Genomic DNA, 18,569 nt, shown 5'->3' with positions numbered 1-18,569 from the left:
TTCGTTAAGGACATATTAACGAAAAACACTGACCAATCAGAGCGCGCGTATACCGTTGGAGCTGCCGCGGTAGCGAACGCTATGTGCTAAGCGGCCGTGCTTGTACGCGAACAAGCGACTCGGCGTGCATCGAAGGACATTGGACGCGGCCGCTTAGATCGTAGCCTTCGCTACCATGGCCGCTCCAACGGTATACGCGCACTCTGATTGGTCAGTGTTTTCCATTAATATCTCCTCAACAAAATCTCGGACAACATTTTCGCTAAGGAAAAAGTTCTTTCAAATCACCTCCCGAATCACCCCTTTCAAGGTGTTACAACATTTTTGGGACACCCTGTATAATTCTAGTAATAATTACCTCTGATTGGTCAACGTACTAAGTGTTTTTATATGCTACATTGTACATATAATTACTAAAATGTTATTTTCATTTCCCCAATAAAAATGAAAAATTACAGCCTTTATTAGAAGTCGTCACAAACACCTTTATATATATTTCTCTAGGCAAAAATTTCGTTACATGAAAATAGTGTACAGTGGACAGAAGATATCACAAATTTGTAGTTTGTAATTTCTTTACTTACACGAAATATACAAAGCGTATATGGCCTGTACATTGCTTGCAAGTCGATATACTTCATGCGAGTTGATATCGTAACGTTTTTGTGAAATTGTTGGAGAAACATAAAAAATGTGTTGACTCCAGCACTTCTAAATGGTTGGTTGATGCCCCAAGGAGGTAGCATTGGCGATAAGCTTTCTTTCAAAGCCACCACGAATGGTTGGAGGTTGAAAGTTTTCAATCTACAGAATTAAAATTTTGTGGCGGGTTGTTGGCTGCCATCTTGGACCTCGCTCGTTTGAGAAGCCGGCCGCCCGCAAAAATCTTCGAGTTTCACGCGTTCGCGCGGCCTCACGTTTCCCGTAAGCGGATTGCGTGATTTCACGACGAATTCCTAGATCTGTTGCGGTCAATTCAATCAAGATTCGGGTCCGGAATGTATTAGGTGAGTCGAAAATAAGTCAACATTAATTTCCTGATCGCGATGGCGTGTGATTTATCTCGTACATGTGTGTTCGTGCCTTGTGCTTGTGCGTGCTTCTATTCCATGCAGCAGATAGCAGATTAATTTTTACATCGATTTATCCACTTCGATGAAAATATTACCTTTTTCTACATACAAATCCCTTCTACGTACACGTAATTGTTCTTCCGCGAAGACATAATCACAAATTGGTGATACGAACCGGTAGTCTTCCACGAACTCACAATCAATAGACATCTAAGGAATATGCAGTTCATTCATTGCAATTAGTGAACACGTTTTAACGTTTATTAATCTCTCGTTTTTTGACCTCATTTCTTCGGCCTTTTGTTATTCTACTCTGTATCTCATTGTGATTTCTGGTAAAGTTGTTTTGATTTTTCTAACCATGTAACTTGTAATTTCGGTTAGATCTTGATCGTTGTTGTGTAGATGCTTCCAATAAATAGTGTATTTTAAAATTCATGTAACATTTGAGACTGTATGTTTTACAATTTGTATTTCCGATACGATTAATGGTTACCAAAATATTTAAGTGCTTCCCTCTCTATTGTTTTAGTTCTACAAAGAACTTAGTTCTACATAAGAACATTGATTATAATTTAGCATAGATCATTTCAACTTGACACGTTACATTTAGCACAATTGTTATATAATTATGTAGTATGACTCATCTTTGCGAAATATATGTCATAATACACATACAATATTTAATTGAAAGAGAAAGTATACAAACCTTGAGCGTCGCAGACTTCATTATTACTTTATTATGACATTATTTTTTCATTATCTTATGAGGTTTATAAAAAGTATCATGGCCACATGCTCAAATAAATACTTCATTAATATGCAATAGTCAAAGAATTTCATCTAAGTCAGATCAACATAAATTTGTATATATTGTAGAATTGTCTACTTTGCTTAGTTGCATTAACATTTAGACGACAGGATGGCTAAAGATACATGTCACAAATATATTATGTTCTTAACAGGACATGTAAAATTATATGTTGGGTTGTATGGTATTAATGGTAAAACATAAATACATTACATTATTAATTAAAAAAGCTTAGAATATATTGTCAGTTTATAATCAACTTTGCCAATAATAGGTTAAAGTAGGAACATATCTACACCCGTCGTCTAAGTGTTATGACTTCTGTTCTTTTTTAATGTAATTTTTTTAATGACTCAGGTGTACTTTTTTCCTCGCGCATTCGTAACTGGGTGAGTGGAGGACATAAAGTAACTAGCTCTTATAACTTTTTGATAGACAACGGTGAAAGCATAGCAATCAACAAAACGAATAGTAATAGTGATTTATCGGAGAGAATGGCATTACCTAGTAGAGCGCGAGTTTATACCGACGTGAATTCACATAAATCTAGAGATTACTGGGACTATGAATCCTATGTTGTTGATTGGGGGTAAGTGTATACTTAACATACATGTACTTATTTCACTGGCTTTGCTGGCTTCTGACCATCTCTTTGTTACTTAGGCAACAAGATGATTACCAGTTAGTGAGAAAATTGGGCAGAGGAAAGTACAGTGAAGTGTTTGAAGCCATTAATGTCACAAGTAATGAAAAATGTGTTGTAAAAATTTTAAAGGTATGAAAACATAACTTACATTTTATGTACACAGATTATGTAATTGTTTCAAAGATATATTTTTCATGTAATTTAAATTTCTAGCCTGTAAAAAAGAAGAAGATAAAAAGGGAGATTAAAATCTTAGAAAACCTTAAAGGTGGGACCAACATAATTACACTTCAAGCAGTTGTCAAAGATCCGGTATCGAGGACACCAGCACTGATCTTTGAGCACGTCAACAACACAGATTTCAAGCAATTATACCAGACGCTAACAGACTACGACATAAGATACTACCTCTACGAGTTATTAAAAGTGCGTGTATTGTTAAGTGCAATGGAACCAAGTATCAGTCCAATGTGAAACTTCGAGATTATTATTTCGATAGATGTAGGTGTATATCATAGGTTCAAAGAAGAGTTCGAAAATATTTAATTCCCGTAAATTTATTGTTTATTCATTCATACAAGGTTCTTGTCATTGATACCAGTTTGGTGCTAACTCTTATGAACCATGTTTTTTTAACCCTTTCAATACTGCAAAAAACTGGTGTTCACTTAGCAGTTTATTTATAGTAGCATTGTAAGTTTCTATCTATATGTTAACATTTGAAAATTGTATTTCTTTTTATTCAAGCTTCTTAATCCTCTGGACGCCAGCGGGTCATTCTGTGGGATCCCGGTTCCGATGCGAAGATCGGCGTGGCATCCAGAGGGTTAATAATATTGTTTGTATACCTGGATAATTTCTCTTCATTATATAATACTGTACTATGTGACAAAGTAGTACATAGATAACATATCTCGTTAGCGAAGTTCAATAGGACTGATGCATTGAATAGATTCAGTATAGAAAGGGTTAAACGTTATCGCATTGTGTGAATGTAATGGAGTGTGATATTTTTCTATTAAAGCAATAAGTTCATTCCTTTCCGTTCATTAAAGAACATAAAAGAATCCTTAGTTTCAGAAATTTTTAAAATTTTCGGACTCATGAATATTTCTTTAAGTAAGTAATACGTGGATAACGCTCAACACTTTGTATCTATAGCCATATAAGAAGTAACGGAACGTTAATGAACAACACGACATTATTCCATCTTGTTTCTGTGCTTAGGCATTGGATTATTGTCATAGTATGGGAATAATGCATAGGGACGTCAAACCGCACAACGTTATGATAGATCACGAAAATCGAAAGTTGCGGTTAATCGATTGGGGTCTAGCAGAGTTTTATCATCCTGGTCAAGAATACAATGTACGAGTAGCTTCGCGTTATTTTAAAGGTCCAGAACTCCTCGTAGATTATCAGGTACGTAATTATTCTATTCAATGTTACGTTACCGCGAGCATTATTTATATAATTAATGGAATACATTACTTTTTCTTGTTCTAGATGTACGATTATTCATTAGATATGTGGTCTCTTGGGTGCATGCTTGCAAGTATGATATTCAGGAAAGAACCGTTCTTTCACGGACACGATAATTATGACCAACTAGTTAGAATTGCAAAAGTTCTTGGAACCGAAGAACTGTTCGAGTACCTTGACAAGTATCACATCGAATTGGATCCACGTTTCAATGACATTCTAGGCCGACATTCGCGCAAACGCTGGGAGCGTTTTATGCATTCGGAGAACCAACATTTGGTGTCAGCCGAAAGCCTTGATTTCCTTGACAAACTTTTGCGCTATGACCATTTCGAGAGACTCACTGCACGCGAAGCCATGGAGCATCCTTATTTTTGTAAGTATATTGAATATTTGAATTAACGTAATATCTATGTAATGTAATAATAGTACACTAGGAGAATCTTCCTTTTAATATTAAAAATAAAATATTCGTTATTTGAACTTTAAGTGAGTAAGGGAGAACTTAACTTATTAATATTTATTTCACGTTGTCTCTGTTTTTTAGATCCAATAGTAAAAGAGCAAGGTCGGTTAAACATGGTATCATCGTCACCTACTCCCATGACAGGTTCGTTACCTGTAGGTGAGTAACGGCCCAGGTAATGTCACCACCTCTATTTCCAATTTATAATTATTTAACCATATCATTCACGTATTGCTGAATCGACCATGAGAACGCCATAAACATTCATTCGCATCCTCGAATACGATGCGTATTGATTTAAAAAAAAATGAAAAACAAAAAAAAACATCCGTGAAGTTCGTAATAATTCGGATTCACAGTTTCTATTTTACGATATTTATAAAGAACTAAAGAAATGCCCGCACCGGGGCTGCGAACAACGTCGGTGTCTATGTCGTAATGTCTACGGATACTCGTAATTCGGATGGCACGCGGTTGAATGCATGAAAGGAAAACAAAATATCGGCTGTCGACATCGTCCGGAGTCGGTGTCCAAATTGTTTTTAACTGATTCGCAATGGCCAAGCACCACTCCTTGTAAAGTGTTCAAGCGTTGAGCGTGGAAACACAATTTATGTTGAAATGTATCGTTAAAATAAGGTATTTGTCGGGCACCTTCTCCATTGCGAACAAGTTAAAAAAAATAAGGAGAAAAAACAAAAACTATGTTACGCTTTACGCGAGGTCGTTCCAGGCACCTGTAAATAAACGAACAGGGAAAATAGAATGAAACCATTACCAAACTGTCCCTCGTCGGGTATTATATCCGACACGTGGAAATTTTAGGGGGGCATGGAATGGCCAACGCGGTTTATAATAATACAATAGGGAGAATGTACGAGATAATGTCATTAACGGCCCTTACAACGCAAAACGATCTTCTGTTTTGTTTGCAAGTGATGTATGCTTTTATTTTTCACTGTACAACAACAATGTACTACAAAATTTTCCGAATTACGCGACAACTATTACGTTTTTTACCCTCTTTTTTTCCTATTATTAATAAGAAGATCGTTTCAAGAGTGATCATAGTGACTAGAAATGCGACTAAACAAATGTTTGATTTGAAATATCGAAACGATTCAAGTCTGTGTCGTTTGATGTCGATTAATCCGTAAAATTCGAATAAACTGTGTATAAAGCTCTGCCGATTACTTCTTATATCTGTCGTCGCATTGAGAGCACCGCGATATGCCTCGCCCAATCGTGCGACGAATCCTTAGGCCAGTCCCTGATGATTAAAAAAAAAAAAAAAAAAAAATACAATAATTAGAAGTGGACATTCAATTGCAACAATTTAGATGTAAATTTAGTAAACTTATTTCATTTTGTAGAAGCAAATTCGGTGGCGGAAATAAAGAATAAGCTACATAATTTCAGAGATACAACGTAAAAACATAAGAATATGTACCCTTTGCAGTTTATTTTTTATACTCACCTGCGAATTCGTTTCTGTAAAATGAAATACATGAAATTCGCATTTAAATATATTTGTTAATTCGGTGAAATGTTTGCTTCTAATCGTTGCACTTTGGAGACGATTGTTCGCGTTTAGAGGGATTGGCCCATCTTCTCGGTACTAGTATACAGGATGAAGTCGCAAGCGCCCAAGTATCAATACCTGCGAGAAAATGTTTGATTCCTCCCTAACGAGTGGTGAATATTATAGAGAAATTAATATATATTTAGTACTATGGACAGTGTAACGCGCGCGTCTGATTTTCTTGTGCAATCAAATTCCATTTTGGAAAAAGCGTGGCGGACCCACGAATTTCCAAGATGTCCGTTCGTGATCCGAGTATAACTGACAGACTTATATAGGCAGACCACGCGTCCTGCGAGGGGGCTCGTAGGCGATACGAGAGAGACAAGAGAGAGAATAGTCGTGGGTTGTGTCTATTTCTATAACGAGGGCGAGGGAATAGAAGAAAATCTTGACTGGGTATCGTGAAACTTCTTTTCATCCTCCAATCATCTTCTTCTCTTTCTTTGTGACGTGTCAGGAAGAGACCATGACCCTAAGCACTTCTGTCCTCCAATGTGCCGTGAAACGCGCCCTCGAGAGCGCGCAATTTGTCTATACAAGTCTACAACGAGCCGCGATGAAACGACAACTGGACTTGAATTGCTCAGTCATTTCAAACACAGGCATATTCTTTCTCTTTTCTTTGTTTAGTCGGTGTGTGCGTAATCCATTTTACGGCGAGGAGTTTTCACGATGAATCAAACATTTTCATTTAGGTATCGACACCTCGCGCGAGGGGCTTAATCCCATCCCTAGGCGTGACTACGAGCAGCGTACCGGTTCACGGAACAAACGGACTGAGAAAACTGATGATGGACGTCGGAAATGGGACACGGATTGCCACGAACGCCATCACGTCGCGTCGTTCGCATTCTTCGTGTACGATTCAGGATTTTCGACCCATTATTTGCGAACGGCTGACCCTTCGATTCCGCCTCGGCTCGAAAACCCAAGAGGAAACGTACACAGCGCGATGGTGGACCACAGTTTACGCGAATGGCAATTATATTTCGACGTGATGCATAAACTTCTACATTTTAGACATTCCTTATTCTTCGGCCTGGGAATCACTTAAGAATAAACGAAAAAAAAAAAAAAAGAAATACATAAAAAATATGAAACAGATTTTGCATCTGATATAATCGAAATGTAATCTACAATACGGTTTAAAGACTTAGTGGCAAAAAGATGAAGAAGGAGGAGGAAGAAGATGATGATTAAGAAGAAGAGGAAGTCGGAAGTAATCGATGTGTTCCGGAGTGGGCGTTGTCGAGCGTACGACGAACGTTTTAGGAAAAGAAAAATGAAACAGAAACTTACGATGATACAGGATGTACACGAGAAACTTATGGAATCAAAGTACGTGCTCCGTCCATATTGGCCGGTGTGCATGTGCCATTAAAAGATACCTTGTACCGTTGCTTTTCTTTTTCTCCGTTTTGTAATCGATGATTTGTATACGGTAATACTATCCTTTTACTGACGCTGCTGCTAAATGTCACGAACGCCGGAAGACCCGTAAATCCACACAGATGCGATTATTAGATCATTGTTTTGTCATTCGAAAGATGGATCGTTGTCACGCGAAACTTCATAAGTGAAAAGGACGACACAAAGCGAGAAACTAACACGTACATTTGCATCCGTGCACACAACTCGCACGATCGTGCTTCAACACAACACGCATACATATACACATACATACATACACACTCACACTTAACATGTACCTTAGGCCGCTCGGTTTAGTACTTCTAACGATGATACAAATGTTCGTTTATATCTGATACAATAATAGTTGAATAAAATGTTTGTTATAGCCAAGTACGCTTTGTGCTCTGTGAATACCTATGTATCCAGTAAATAGATGCCGTCGACACGTTCGACGAGGCATCCGTTAATCGACGAAAACTTAACGATATCGTTACGAAGCCGCGACTAAAATTTTCTAGCTAGTTTATCATGCTTCGTTTCTTTTCTTTTTCTCTGTTCGCCACGTTTAAGAATCGTGCTTTTCATTGCTTCGATCGATATCGAGAATTCACAGACACCTTAAGAAGAATTTTAAAAGAAAAATACTTAAAAAAAGAAAAAAAAAACACTTGGCGTCAGCAAAAGCCTACCGACACCAGAGATGGGCAAACTACTCGTCCGAATACGAATTTCGAAACTGCTTTTCGTTCTGGTTTATTGTACGTTAAACGTTCGAATTAGAGATCGTAGGATGAATTATATTTTACGTTAAACGAATTCCAAAACTGTAACAATGATCGAGCAAAATGTTGCCCACCTCTGACCGACACGAACGATATCTACACACCGATAAAGAAAGAAATGGGAAAAAGGAATCATGATGTATTTGCTGTACAATTGTACGCTCGATGCGCCGTTCCAAAAAAAAAAAAAAAAACCCTTGATACGTGTCGACGACACGCACGCGATTTCGTATACAGCATTACCAATGTGTTTCTTATCAAATTGAACGTGTAATTATTTATATATATGAATAAGCCAATTTATTATGTACATTTGAAGAAAAAAAAAGGATATTCATCGTGCGCGCGCGCACGCGTGAGAGAGAGAGAGAGAGAGAGATAGTGAGCGAACGAGAGAGAGAGAGGGAGAGTGAAAGAGACGTACTTTTAATGAATGTATAGGAATAGAGCACACTCCACTTGTACACCATGTCCTTTCGTTATTGTTTCGAAAGAATTCGTCAGTTCCTATACGTATAAAATTTTTGCGCATAAAAAGCACGGTCAATCCGATACACGTATGTATACATATATGTATATATATATATATATGTACGTACACATATATACGCTAGCGTATCACCAACAAATACGTTTAACCGATTCAAGCGGAGTGTGAGTTCAGTTTCGAGGAGTGACGTGTGCGGTTCTCGAATATTATCGGCTGAAAGAGAGGAAAAAAAAAACAAAAACAAAAAATAGTACTGTTCGCTTCTTATTCCGATCAACTGCGCCGTTTTTGCCTTATTATCGTGTATTTTAAGATTTCATATGTATATATATGTGTGTATATTTTATTTTTCAATAACGCGTAAAAAAAATATATATATATACATATATACGTATACACAGAGGATAAGTGAAAAAATGAAAGGTAAATGAGAAGTTTTAATTGGGGGCGGGGGGGGGGGGGCACTGCGCCAAATAGATATTAAAGATGTAAAAAAAAAAAACAGTAATGAAATGAATACTCTGTGTAACACAAGTAAACTATAAATACATTTTATTTATTCTGCTTACGATCGTCGTGTATCGCTTGAACGAAAAAAACAAAAACAAAAAACAAAACAAAAAAGAAAAAACGCGCGCGACGAAAAACCGTGTTTAATTTCGAGGTATGTACTTTTTCATGTGGCAAGAACGGCGCAAACGTACTTGTTTGTCCAAGTTTGATGACCCTCCCTGTTCATAACGTTAAGTTTACGATAATCTAGTTTAGTTTTATAGGAAAACAACAAAAAAAAAAAAACTATCGAAGTAATTACTATTTAAATCTGCAAATGAACATAAACGAACAAGAGAATACAAAAATGAAACAAACAACAATTAAAATAATGAATTGTCACTAATATAATTAATTAATATATTTACACACGGAATTTTAACTTTCGTACTTCATCTTGCAACGTCATGAGTTACGCGATATTTTTTCAAAGCAGAATATGACGTTCACCAAGTCTTTCCAATTTTGTTTTTTAATTCTTTTTCACTTCTTTTTTTTTTATTATTATTCAAATAACGGTTGTATTATGGGGCGTGGGAGGGGCGGGGGGGGGGGGTTGAAGTGCACCGAATCTTTCATCGTACCAAATGTTGTGTACGTTCGATTCTTCTATCATCTCGTTGTTATAATGCCAAAGCGACATAGTGAAATCGTTTACAAAACCTTCTCGTTTTTCTGTCTCTCTCTTCTACACTGAGAAAAAAAGAAACCAGTTGTATTTAATTAATTCTTTGAAATAAACGCGGTAGTACTTGTAAAATAAAGTATTTTGACATGGTTGAGGTATTGACAATAAAATTAGCCAAAGTGCACGGATATGCTTTGATTTGAACCTCATCATCAACTACGAAAGCATTATAATAAATGAAAACGGACGACACCGCTGTGTATTACACGACTTTATGTTTTTTTTAACGATGCTGGTTGATGCTTGTGTTAGAACTTATGTGTCCTGCAGTCAAATCGATCGGTTTATTTGTTCACCATTTCGAATCTTTCGATTCATCTTCGGTACATTTAAAAATCTAAATCAATTTTTGGAGAAAGATTACTATTGTATAGTGTATACGTAAGTATTCACTTTTCTCCTTTCAAACTAAAATGAAAATTGTTTAACATTTCTGAAAAGTACTGACGATGAGTTACATGTATAATTTTCGTCTTTATCCTCTTTTTTGTTAATTCGAAATTAATTAATTTAAAGCTTTTGAAGTATGCTAAGGATGACCTAAACAGAAAGAGTCGAAGATGTTGAATGGGCCAGAGACGAAGTGCTTGAATCAACTGCAAGACACACAATGGTATTTTTATAATGTTTTCGCAAATTTATCCTCGAAATTAGTGACACGATTATTAAACAGGATAACGAAAAATTACAAACTGTTCTTTCATGCGAAAACAAGGCATTTGCGCGTATGTACGATGTAACGATGATAACATACACGATTTACAACACAAGAGAACGTTGTAACGACACTAAAGTAACAGTGTTGTATAGGATTAATTTCAAAAAAAAGGAAATACAATTTAATTAAAAGAACGAATTATTTAATTATTGATTTCACCCTTTACTCGTGATTAATTAATTAATACGTTCTTTGAGTGAAAGATCAGCTTTTCTATCGTTTCATGTAAAAACATATAATGTTCAAAGAGGACTATGGAAAACATCAGACTTCTAAAGGAACATTTATAAAACAAAGATAACTTTACTTAAACATTATTTCAAACCATTACAATCTAAATTCTTAATATCACTACTTTTTGGTTAATTTGTTAGAACTACAAAAAAACAAATATATGTACTACAAAATAAAGATTAACGAGAATGTTAAATGCTTCGTATAGTCATTGAAACTGCATATTCGTTTAATAATCTGAAAAATAATAGGAATCCACAAATAGAGATTACAGAAGAAAATGGGTGTATTACTCGAAAATAATAGGTTATGTGCTCTATTATGCAACAAAAATTAAAAATCTATTAAATCGGTGACACATATTGAACAAAATACACGTTACTCGTAAAGGTATTTGTGTTAACAATTCTACAAATTTTATCTCCGTCACGAGGGTGTGTAAGTACTTACCTATTGTGACCGATTGTGGCACACATTCGTAAGCATTCGGAAGCATACTCCGCAATCTGCGGGTAACCCGTCTGTCATAAATAGTTACCTCGCGTTATTTCTGAAAATTAATTTTAACTTCAACGATGGAGGAGATAGAAGTGTTACGGAAAAGAGTAAAGGAGCTGGAAAACAAATTGCTCGAGAAACAATGTAAAGATACGTTAACTGCCAGAGAAAAGATAGAACATATGTCAAGTGAAGTGGTTGATTCGAATCCTTACAGGTGATTTTGTTGTTTATTTATATACAATGTTTTATATCTCGATTACATATGTATAAAACAAAATACAAAGTATTTATATTATGCTATTGTTATTTAACTAGTCGGTTAATGGCCTTAAAACGCATGGGTATAGTAGACAACTATGAAAGGATAAGAGAGTTGACAATTGCAATTGTTGGAGTAGGTGGAGTTGGTAGTGTAACCGCAGAAATGCTCACAAGATGTGGAATTGGAAAGGTAATCATTTTACGCTTATTCAAAAATCACAGTAACTTTTAAACAACAAACATTACATATTTCAGTTGATTCTGTTCGATTATGATAAAGTAGAAATGGCAAACATGAATAGACTTTTCTTTCAACCATACCAAGCTGGTCAAAGTAAAGTGGAGGCAGCTGCAAAAACACTGAAGGATATCAATCCTGATGTAGACATTGAAACACACAATTATAATATCACTACAGTGGATCATTTTGATCATTTCATGAACACCATAAGGTATAAACAAATTATTGTTTCAAGCATTACAAGCTACGAAGCTAATGGATGTTTCATTTGATTTTCAGTATATCGAGTTTAAATAAGGGACCTGTGGATTTAGTGTTAAGTTGTGTGGATAATTTTGAAGCACGGATGGCAATTAATACCGCCTGCAATGAGCTAAATCAGAAATGGTTTGAAAGTGGAGTCTCTGAAAATGCTGTTTCCGGTCATATTCAATTTATTATTCCTGGAGAAACAGCTTGCTTTGCGGTGAATAAAAATCGTAGTCGAAATATTTGTAGAACTTTGATCTGTTTAATTAATTTTTGTAACATCTGTGCTATTTTCAGTGTGCTCCTCCATTAGTAGTGGCAGAAAATATAGATGAAAAAACTTTAAAACGAGACGGTGTATGCGCGGCATCTTTGCCAACAACCATGGGAATTGTAGCTGGTTTTTTAGTCCAAAATGCTCTGAAATATCTTCTAAATTTTGGCGATGTATCCTATTACTTGGGCTACAATGCTATGCAAGATTTCTTTCCTAAAATGATATTGAGACCAAATCCAAACTGTGAGGACAGATATTGTAGGGAACGTCAGCAAGAATACGCGGCAAAACCAAAACCCCAGGAAAAAGTAGAAGAAATCGTTGAAGATAAACCTTTGCACGAGGATAATGAATGGGGTACGTCGAGGATACAAGCACCATATTTCAAATTTCCGATTTTCCATTTAAACTGTATTATTTTGCAACAGGAATATCGCTCGTTGACGAGCAAGATCAAGATGAAATGGAACATCCACCATTAACGGATGTGAAGGGATCCTATAGTGTACCATCTCATTCGGTCGATTTGAATCAAATATCCGAATCTGGTCCTAGCTTAGAAGAGCTTATGGCAGAAATGAAATCTATTTGATTTTCATTTATGCGTGATATATATACTAATACTATATGCATTCCATTTACACTTTGCATATTGTTATTTGCATATGATTATTTAATTTACATGAAATTTGAAAATATATTGAGATTATTTCACATAATTTATCTCTTGCATTAACTACTTGCAAGTTTCATAATTCAAACAGTATGATGGAAAATATTGACATAATGGAGATTTTCTTTTGAGAATATAATTTTTAATATTTATTAAAGTTAAACATCGAATTTTTCAAAACAAAGGTTCTGCCCTTCTTCCTCGTATTCTTCCCTAGTTACTAGGAGACTCGAGAACATTGAATCTTTTGAAAGTGTTTTACCGCCGTGCCAAGCATATGTAATTGGACTGAAAAAAAAAATAATAAATTATGTATTTATTTGAAATTTTTAGCGGTATTAAAGTGAATTTGAATATTTGTTTACTTATCGGGTAAATAAACATTTATCGTGTATTCTGCGGGTGCAAGGCTTCTCACTTCTTTGTAGATTCTTTCCTGAAATCCTGGGAACTTTGCATTACCACCTGTAAGAATGATATTAGATAAAAGATGAGGCCATGTCTCTTCTTCGCATCCTTTCAAGCAATCCATAATTGCTTCTGGAATGCCCATTTGTCGGATACCGACATCTGAGGGGTAAAACAATATTTCAGGTATGGCAAACCTTTCGTTACTTAAACGTAAAGTTTGCTGTTCATTGGGAGGCTCTGGATTCTTGAGGAAACCACGCCTTAACGTTGTATAATCTGGTAAAACATAATCTTTGATTATAGGATTATTCTCCAATTTGCTTTTGGCAGTTTCCATGTCTTTGAAAAATTCTTGAGAGACAAAACACGAATCCTCTTTCACTTGGTTTATCACATAAGTTTCATCCATGACATGGAGTTGTCGATAAGATATAATTTCTTTAAGATGATTCGTAAGTAGCTTTCCTCCCACATCGATGCGTCTAATACCTTCTTTAACTTTGGTATCATTTACATAAGGCACTATGTGAGTAAAGCTATATCCGCTATCGACTACTATACAACATTTTGTGTTAGGATTTTCTGTTTTGTATTGATAACACGAAAGAGTGGTGGCATTAATTCTTAATAAACTTTGACATTCGTATTCTTCAAAGAATATTTCCGTTATAGCTTCTTGTACTGTAGAGAAGTCGAACAAAGGTTCAGTGATAATCACTGAAAGCTGATTCAAATTTACAGGACAACACTCTTTTGAGAAAATGTAGTCCCATACAGTTTTCTGAACATCCCAGTTAACGAGATATCCTTTTTGGAATGGTAAGATGTAAAAGAGTCCAGACGCATCGCGACATTCTTCTATCTGATTTCCAACAAAAGGTCTCCGTCGTTCGCTTTTTGCTTTCATAATACAATTAGGAACTAGTCTAAAGATAAAAATATAAAATAAAAACGGTGGACTGTGGTCAAACAAAATTTTTTTATTGTATGAACTCACTTTGGATTGTTGTCAGAAGCTAACCCTACTTTCGCGGTGTTTGCCCCATTATCGATAACAAACGTAGAAGTACTCATATTAACGACTCGATTAAATAGTATTTGAGTGTTCCTGTTCTATCTTATGCGTTCTAAATATTTAATTGCAAGTGTCCGACATAAAGAACAAATATCTTTTGCCGGACTATTTAAAACGTTTGAACAAGTATCATAATATTATTACCGGCAGTATCAATAGATTGTAGCGCCTTCTGCCAAATGTACACTGACTAAAATGTATAAATCTGTGTTTTCAAACATTAGTATACAATTCTTATATGCAATATATGAATTATATACAATTGTTTCATCCATTATTCAATCATTCTTCAAATATTTATGAAATATTTTAAATGCATCATGCATTTCTCAACGAGGTACATAAAGATTTCCAGACTGCGACCGGTGAGTCGTATGCTTTTTGGTTCCTCTGGTCCCCAATCATGTCGTAGGACGAAAGGTCTGAATCGACACGGGTGACTACTTGTATACGTGGTCTTTGGCGAGTACAGTGACCATGGGTATGCATTGCATAGCATACTCATGAGTAGTAACATTTCTTGTGATATTTATTAGAGTAGGCTAGGGTCTTTTTGTACGTCGCGTGTTTCATTAATAAACTAGAGTTTCATAATGTTATACATATTTCTTGACGCGAATATGAATGGTCAGAAGTTTATTGATATTTATCAAGTAAAGATCTATAGAGACACTTTTAGTTGAAAAGATATTTTGTAAATGTTAGTACATTCGTGAGATACAATAATATTTATCGTAGAAAATTAATTCTACAATGCTTTTGTTTGGTTACCACGTAGTATATACAGTTTTGCAACTTGCAAGCTATAAAATATAAAAATATATCATCAAATATAATTTTGATGATAGTTCAAGTACACACACACTTTGCGTTGAAATTTTTCCTACATGTACAAGAAACACACTCGATCTTATGAAATTCTATTTGATAGGTTTTGGTTTATGTTTTAGAAATTCTTTGTGGGATCAACAATGAACAATGAAGACGACAATGAAGAAACATACACACATTCTTGTATATTATGTTTTAGATTTATCTGCAGGTAGGATGTGAATACACATAGATTTTTAGTTGATAGGCTTGTTACATTTTGCAAAATCGTTGTGGCATTAATAATTACGCAAATGAAGAAACACATACACGTTCTTGTATTTTATTTTTTAGATTTATCTGCAAGCGGGATGTGAATACACATAGATTTCTAGTTGATAGGCTTGCTACATTTTGCAAAATCGTTGTGGGATTAATAATTACAAGAATGAAAGAACACACACACACATTCTTGTATTTTATTTTCTAGATTTATCTATAAGTAGGATGTAAATGCAATCAAATCAATGGTTCGAACCAAAACGAAACATATTTTCTCGTATTCTGTTTAGCTAGGCAGGTTAAAACGAAAAAATACATTATAGTGTTTAATTATAGTTATAATGAGGGCTCATTTAGGTAGGAATAATAATAGTAGTAATTTTCCTTTCACTTCCACAGATGTAGTACTATTTGTAATAGGTGTATCTTGATAGTTGGTAGTTTTAGAGTTAAGGATGTAGAAGGTTATTTATTGTATGAGATGCTTGTTTATTGGATGGTATTGGTAATGGTGGTGGTTAAACTTCTATTAGAGAAGTGCAGGTGAAGGTCGCATGGGGAAGGTGCATGTAAACTGGGTGGTTAGGATGTGCTGGGCACATTCCTTTCACCCCAATGTCAGGTCTCTACATGCAGCAACCTCCACGTGGTGAGACCTGGGTACTCGATATTATTTAAAGTATGCAATTGCTAATTTCATCATTCTTTCGAGCCTGATGATATTATCAATTACATGCAGAATAATACGAGCTTATATCTGCAATTCTCTTAGTTAATATATCCTTCCTATAGCGTGAATTTTGGCTAATTATTCATTCTATCATCTTTAGAAGTCACTCTATATATTATAATTAAACTGCGGATCTTTATCCAAAATAAAATATTCGCGAACGTGCCTACAAAAATTGAATGGGCCTAAATAGGAATCTATTTTATTCTGTAAATATTATAACATGAACTTTACTTTCAATTTTTTGTATATTTTTGTATATTTTTATATATTGTTTGCATTCTGTAGGGTATTGGACATTCAAATTTCCTATAAATGCATAAAGATCCGCAGTCTAATTATAATAAAGAAAATTACTCGATGCAAATGAAAATACGACATTCACGTTGAATAGACAATAGTTCCCGAGCTGAGATTCTCCATTACACGCTTAAAGAATTAATAACGCGATAGTTATTTAATTATCCAACTGACAGAGTAGAGCTAGTCCCCTTTTGATCCAATGACTGACGGGATGTTTCGTGTCCAAAAGCAATGACAACACGTAATTCGTCGAGTGTCCAGTGGTCTTTAAAATACCATAACGCGCGGAAGTGATGTAAAGGGGGCATTCGTATCGTTTCCCTACGTAAAGAGTATCCACATGGGATGGTATCATCCAAACGATCGGCATGGGGTCCCAGAGAATTTTCGGGTAGCTTTCTTCGAGCAGCATGCTCGGCATGTCCCATCTCGCGCCAGCCAGAAACATTCCATAGACGTAAACACCATCCGTTGGTGACGTATTTGTCTGGTACGTGGGAAGTACCTAACGAATCGCGAAAATATTTAACATGTCTGCGCGTTATAACCCTTTCGGCTCAAGTTTCTTCTATTTGGATTTCATTCGTTTCTCTTTTCGAAATTAATTGTATTAAATTAGGGTTGGGTACCAAATTCAAGGCTATAGATAAAGGAAAATTTGTTTCACCGAGGATGATGTCCATTTTTTCGCATACAGTGGGTGTAGAAAATATTCGTACGCTGATCAATTTAAAAAAAAAAAAAAAAAAACTGTAAAATTGTAATTTATTAATTTATTTTTGATAAACAATGACATTCTACATATTCTCGGAAATCTCTACAATAGATAGATTACAAAAAAAATAGTTATTTATGTAAGTTGCGAAATTAACAAGAAAAAAAACAATTAAGCGATAGAAATATTGAAGCAATAAATATTCGTACAAGAGATTAATTTTTAAAACTTCATTCAAAAAGAAAAAAAAAAGAAATTTACATTAATTTACAAGTATATAATACTTCCTTCGTGGGATTTCCTTTTGATTTTATAATTATTGCAACTCTTCTAAGCATTAAATTAACTAAATTATTAGTTATTCGAAGCGGGATCTTCTTCCATTTTTCTCTTAGAGCCTTTTTTAAAAGTACTTTACTAGAAATTTGATGTTTTCTAATTCTTACGGAGCAATAAACTAATGTGTTTACGTTACAAACTTTACTGTAAAGGGTTCGTCATAAGAATCGTACAAATGCTTGTTGCTTCTATACTTTTACTCACTTTTCGCATTTTTTTGTTAATTTTACAAATTATATTAACTAGTAAATGTTGTTTGGACTATATCTATCTTAGAGAGTTCCGAGAATATGTAAAGTATCATTGATTATAAAAAAAGGAAGTTAAGAAACTACAATCTCACACAAAAGTTTTTTGGGAAATTGATCGGTGTACGAATACATTCTACACCCACAGTATGCTCCTGTAAATCTCACTTGTAATTTAACCGAATGCAACCAAATATATTCACTGGGAAATATTCATACAGGATGTCCTAGAATTACTGTAAGAACCGGAAATGTGGGGTAGCTAAGACGATTCTGAGCCATAGTTTTCTCTTATTGTTAGTTAATATATCCTTCCTATAGCGTGGATTTTGGCAAATTATTCATTCTATCAGCTTTAGAAGTCACTCTATATATTGTAATAAAGAAAATTACTCAATGCAAGTGAAAATACGACAGCTTTGCAAAAATGTTGAATGGTGCTTTGTTAATAATTCAAAAACAAAGCGCTATCCGATATTTTTGCAAAGGAAATTGTGATTCAAAATTGTCTCAG

The 18,569-nt window shown here is 35.0% G+C and overlaps 4 protein-coding genes and 1 long non-coding RNA gene across 7 annotated transcripts in view; 2 read left to right on the top strand and 3 right to left on the bottom strand.

Moving 5' to 3' along the window:
- The first annotated feature begins 767 nt into the window (after positions 1-767).
- Positions 768-8,386, top strand: LOC128886620 (casein kinase II subunit alpha). Of its 3 annotated transcripts, none has more exons than XM_054141674.1 (8): positions 768-1,007; positions 2,320-2,473; positions 2,548-2,659; positions 2,744-2,956; positions 3,758-3,952; positions 4,037-4,388; positions 4,560-4,637; positions 6,759-8,386. In XM_054141674.1, the coding sequence occupies exons 2-8, from the start codon at positions 2,379-2,381 to the stop codon at positions 7,115-7,117; spliced, it is 1,404 nt and encodes a 467-aa protein (XP_053997649.1). In that variant the 5' UTR covers positions 768-1,007; positions 2,320-2,378; the 3' UTR covers positions 7,118-8,386. The 3 variants fall into 3 exon arrangements, with proteins under 3 accessions (XP_053997649.1, XP_053997650.1, XP_053997648.1); XM_054141675.1 differs by having other exon boundaries at positions 2,242-2,473; positions 4,560-4,653; positions 6,759-6,898; XM_054141673.1 differs by having other exon boundaries at positions 769-1,007; positions 2,242-2,473.
- On the bottom strand, positions 5,009-11,524 carry LOC128886633 (uncharacterized). Its single transcript, XR_008459885.1, has 2 exons — positions 11,391-11,524; positions 5,009-5,748 (listed from the first exon to the last, which is right to left on the bottom strand). It is a non-coding gene; the product is annotated as an uncharacterized LOC128886633 (long non-coding RNA).
- Positions 11,394-13,067, top strand: LOC128886622 (ubiquitin-like modifier-activating enzyme 5). Its single transcript, XM_054141678.1, has 6 exons — positions 11,394-11,655; positions 11,757-11,892; positions 11,958-12,154; positions 12,223-12,409; positions 12,490-12,826; positions 12,898-13,067. The coding sequence occupies exons 1-6, from the start codon at positions 11,516-11,518 to the stop codon at positions 13,059-13,061; spliced, it is 1,161 nt and encodes a 386-aa protein (XP_053997653.1). The 5' UTR covers positions 11,394-11,515; the 3' UTR covers positions 13,062-13,067.
- Positions 13,068-13,284: 217 nt separating this feature from the next.
- LOC128886621 (actin-related protein 6) lies at positions 13,285-15,055 on the bottom strand. The gene is made up of 3 exons (XM_054141677.1): positions 14,551-15,055; positions 13,508-14,479; positions 13,285-13,430 (listed from the first exon to the last, which is right to left on the bottom strand). Exons 1-3 carry the CDS (start codon positions 14,625-14,627, stop codon positions 13,301-13,303), a joined length of 1,179 nt encoding a protein of 392 aa, XP_053997652.1. The 5' UTR covers positions 14,628-15,055; the 3' UTR covers positions 13,285-13,300.
- Positions 15,056-15,532: 477 nt separating this feature from the next.
- LOC128886799 (dynein axonemal heavy chain 7) overlaps positions 15,533-18,569 on the bottom strand; it is a 45,095-nt gene continuing 42,058 nt past the window's right edge. Inside the window, exon 26 of the mRNA XM_054141962.1 lies at positions 15,533-17,258. Within this exon, the coding sequence (XP_053997937.1) occupies positions 16,908-17,258 (351 nt within the window). The 3' untranslated portion in view covers positions 15,533-16,907. The remainder of the gene's footprint in view (positions 17,259-18,569) is intronic.

This window comes from Hylaeus anthracinus, unplaced genomic scaffold, assembly GCF_026225885.1.
Source record: "Hylaeus anthracinus isolate JK02 unplaced genomic scaffold, UHH_iyHylAnth1.0_haploid 11985, whole genome shotgun sequence".
NCBI lineage: Eukaryota > Metazoa > Arthropoda > Insecta > Hymenoptera > Colletidae > Hylaeus > Hylaeus anthracinus.
The sequence above is the reverse complement of the archived record's forward strand: the minus strand, read 5'-3'. Positions and strand labels throughout refer to the sequence as shown.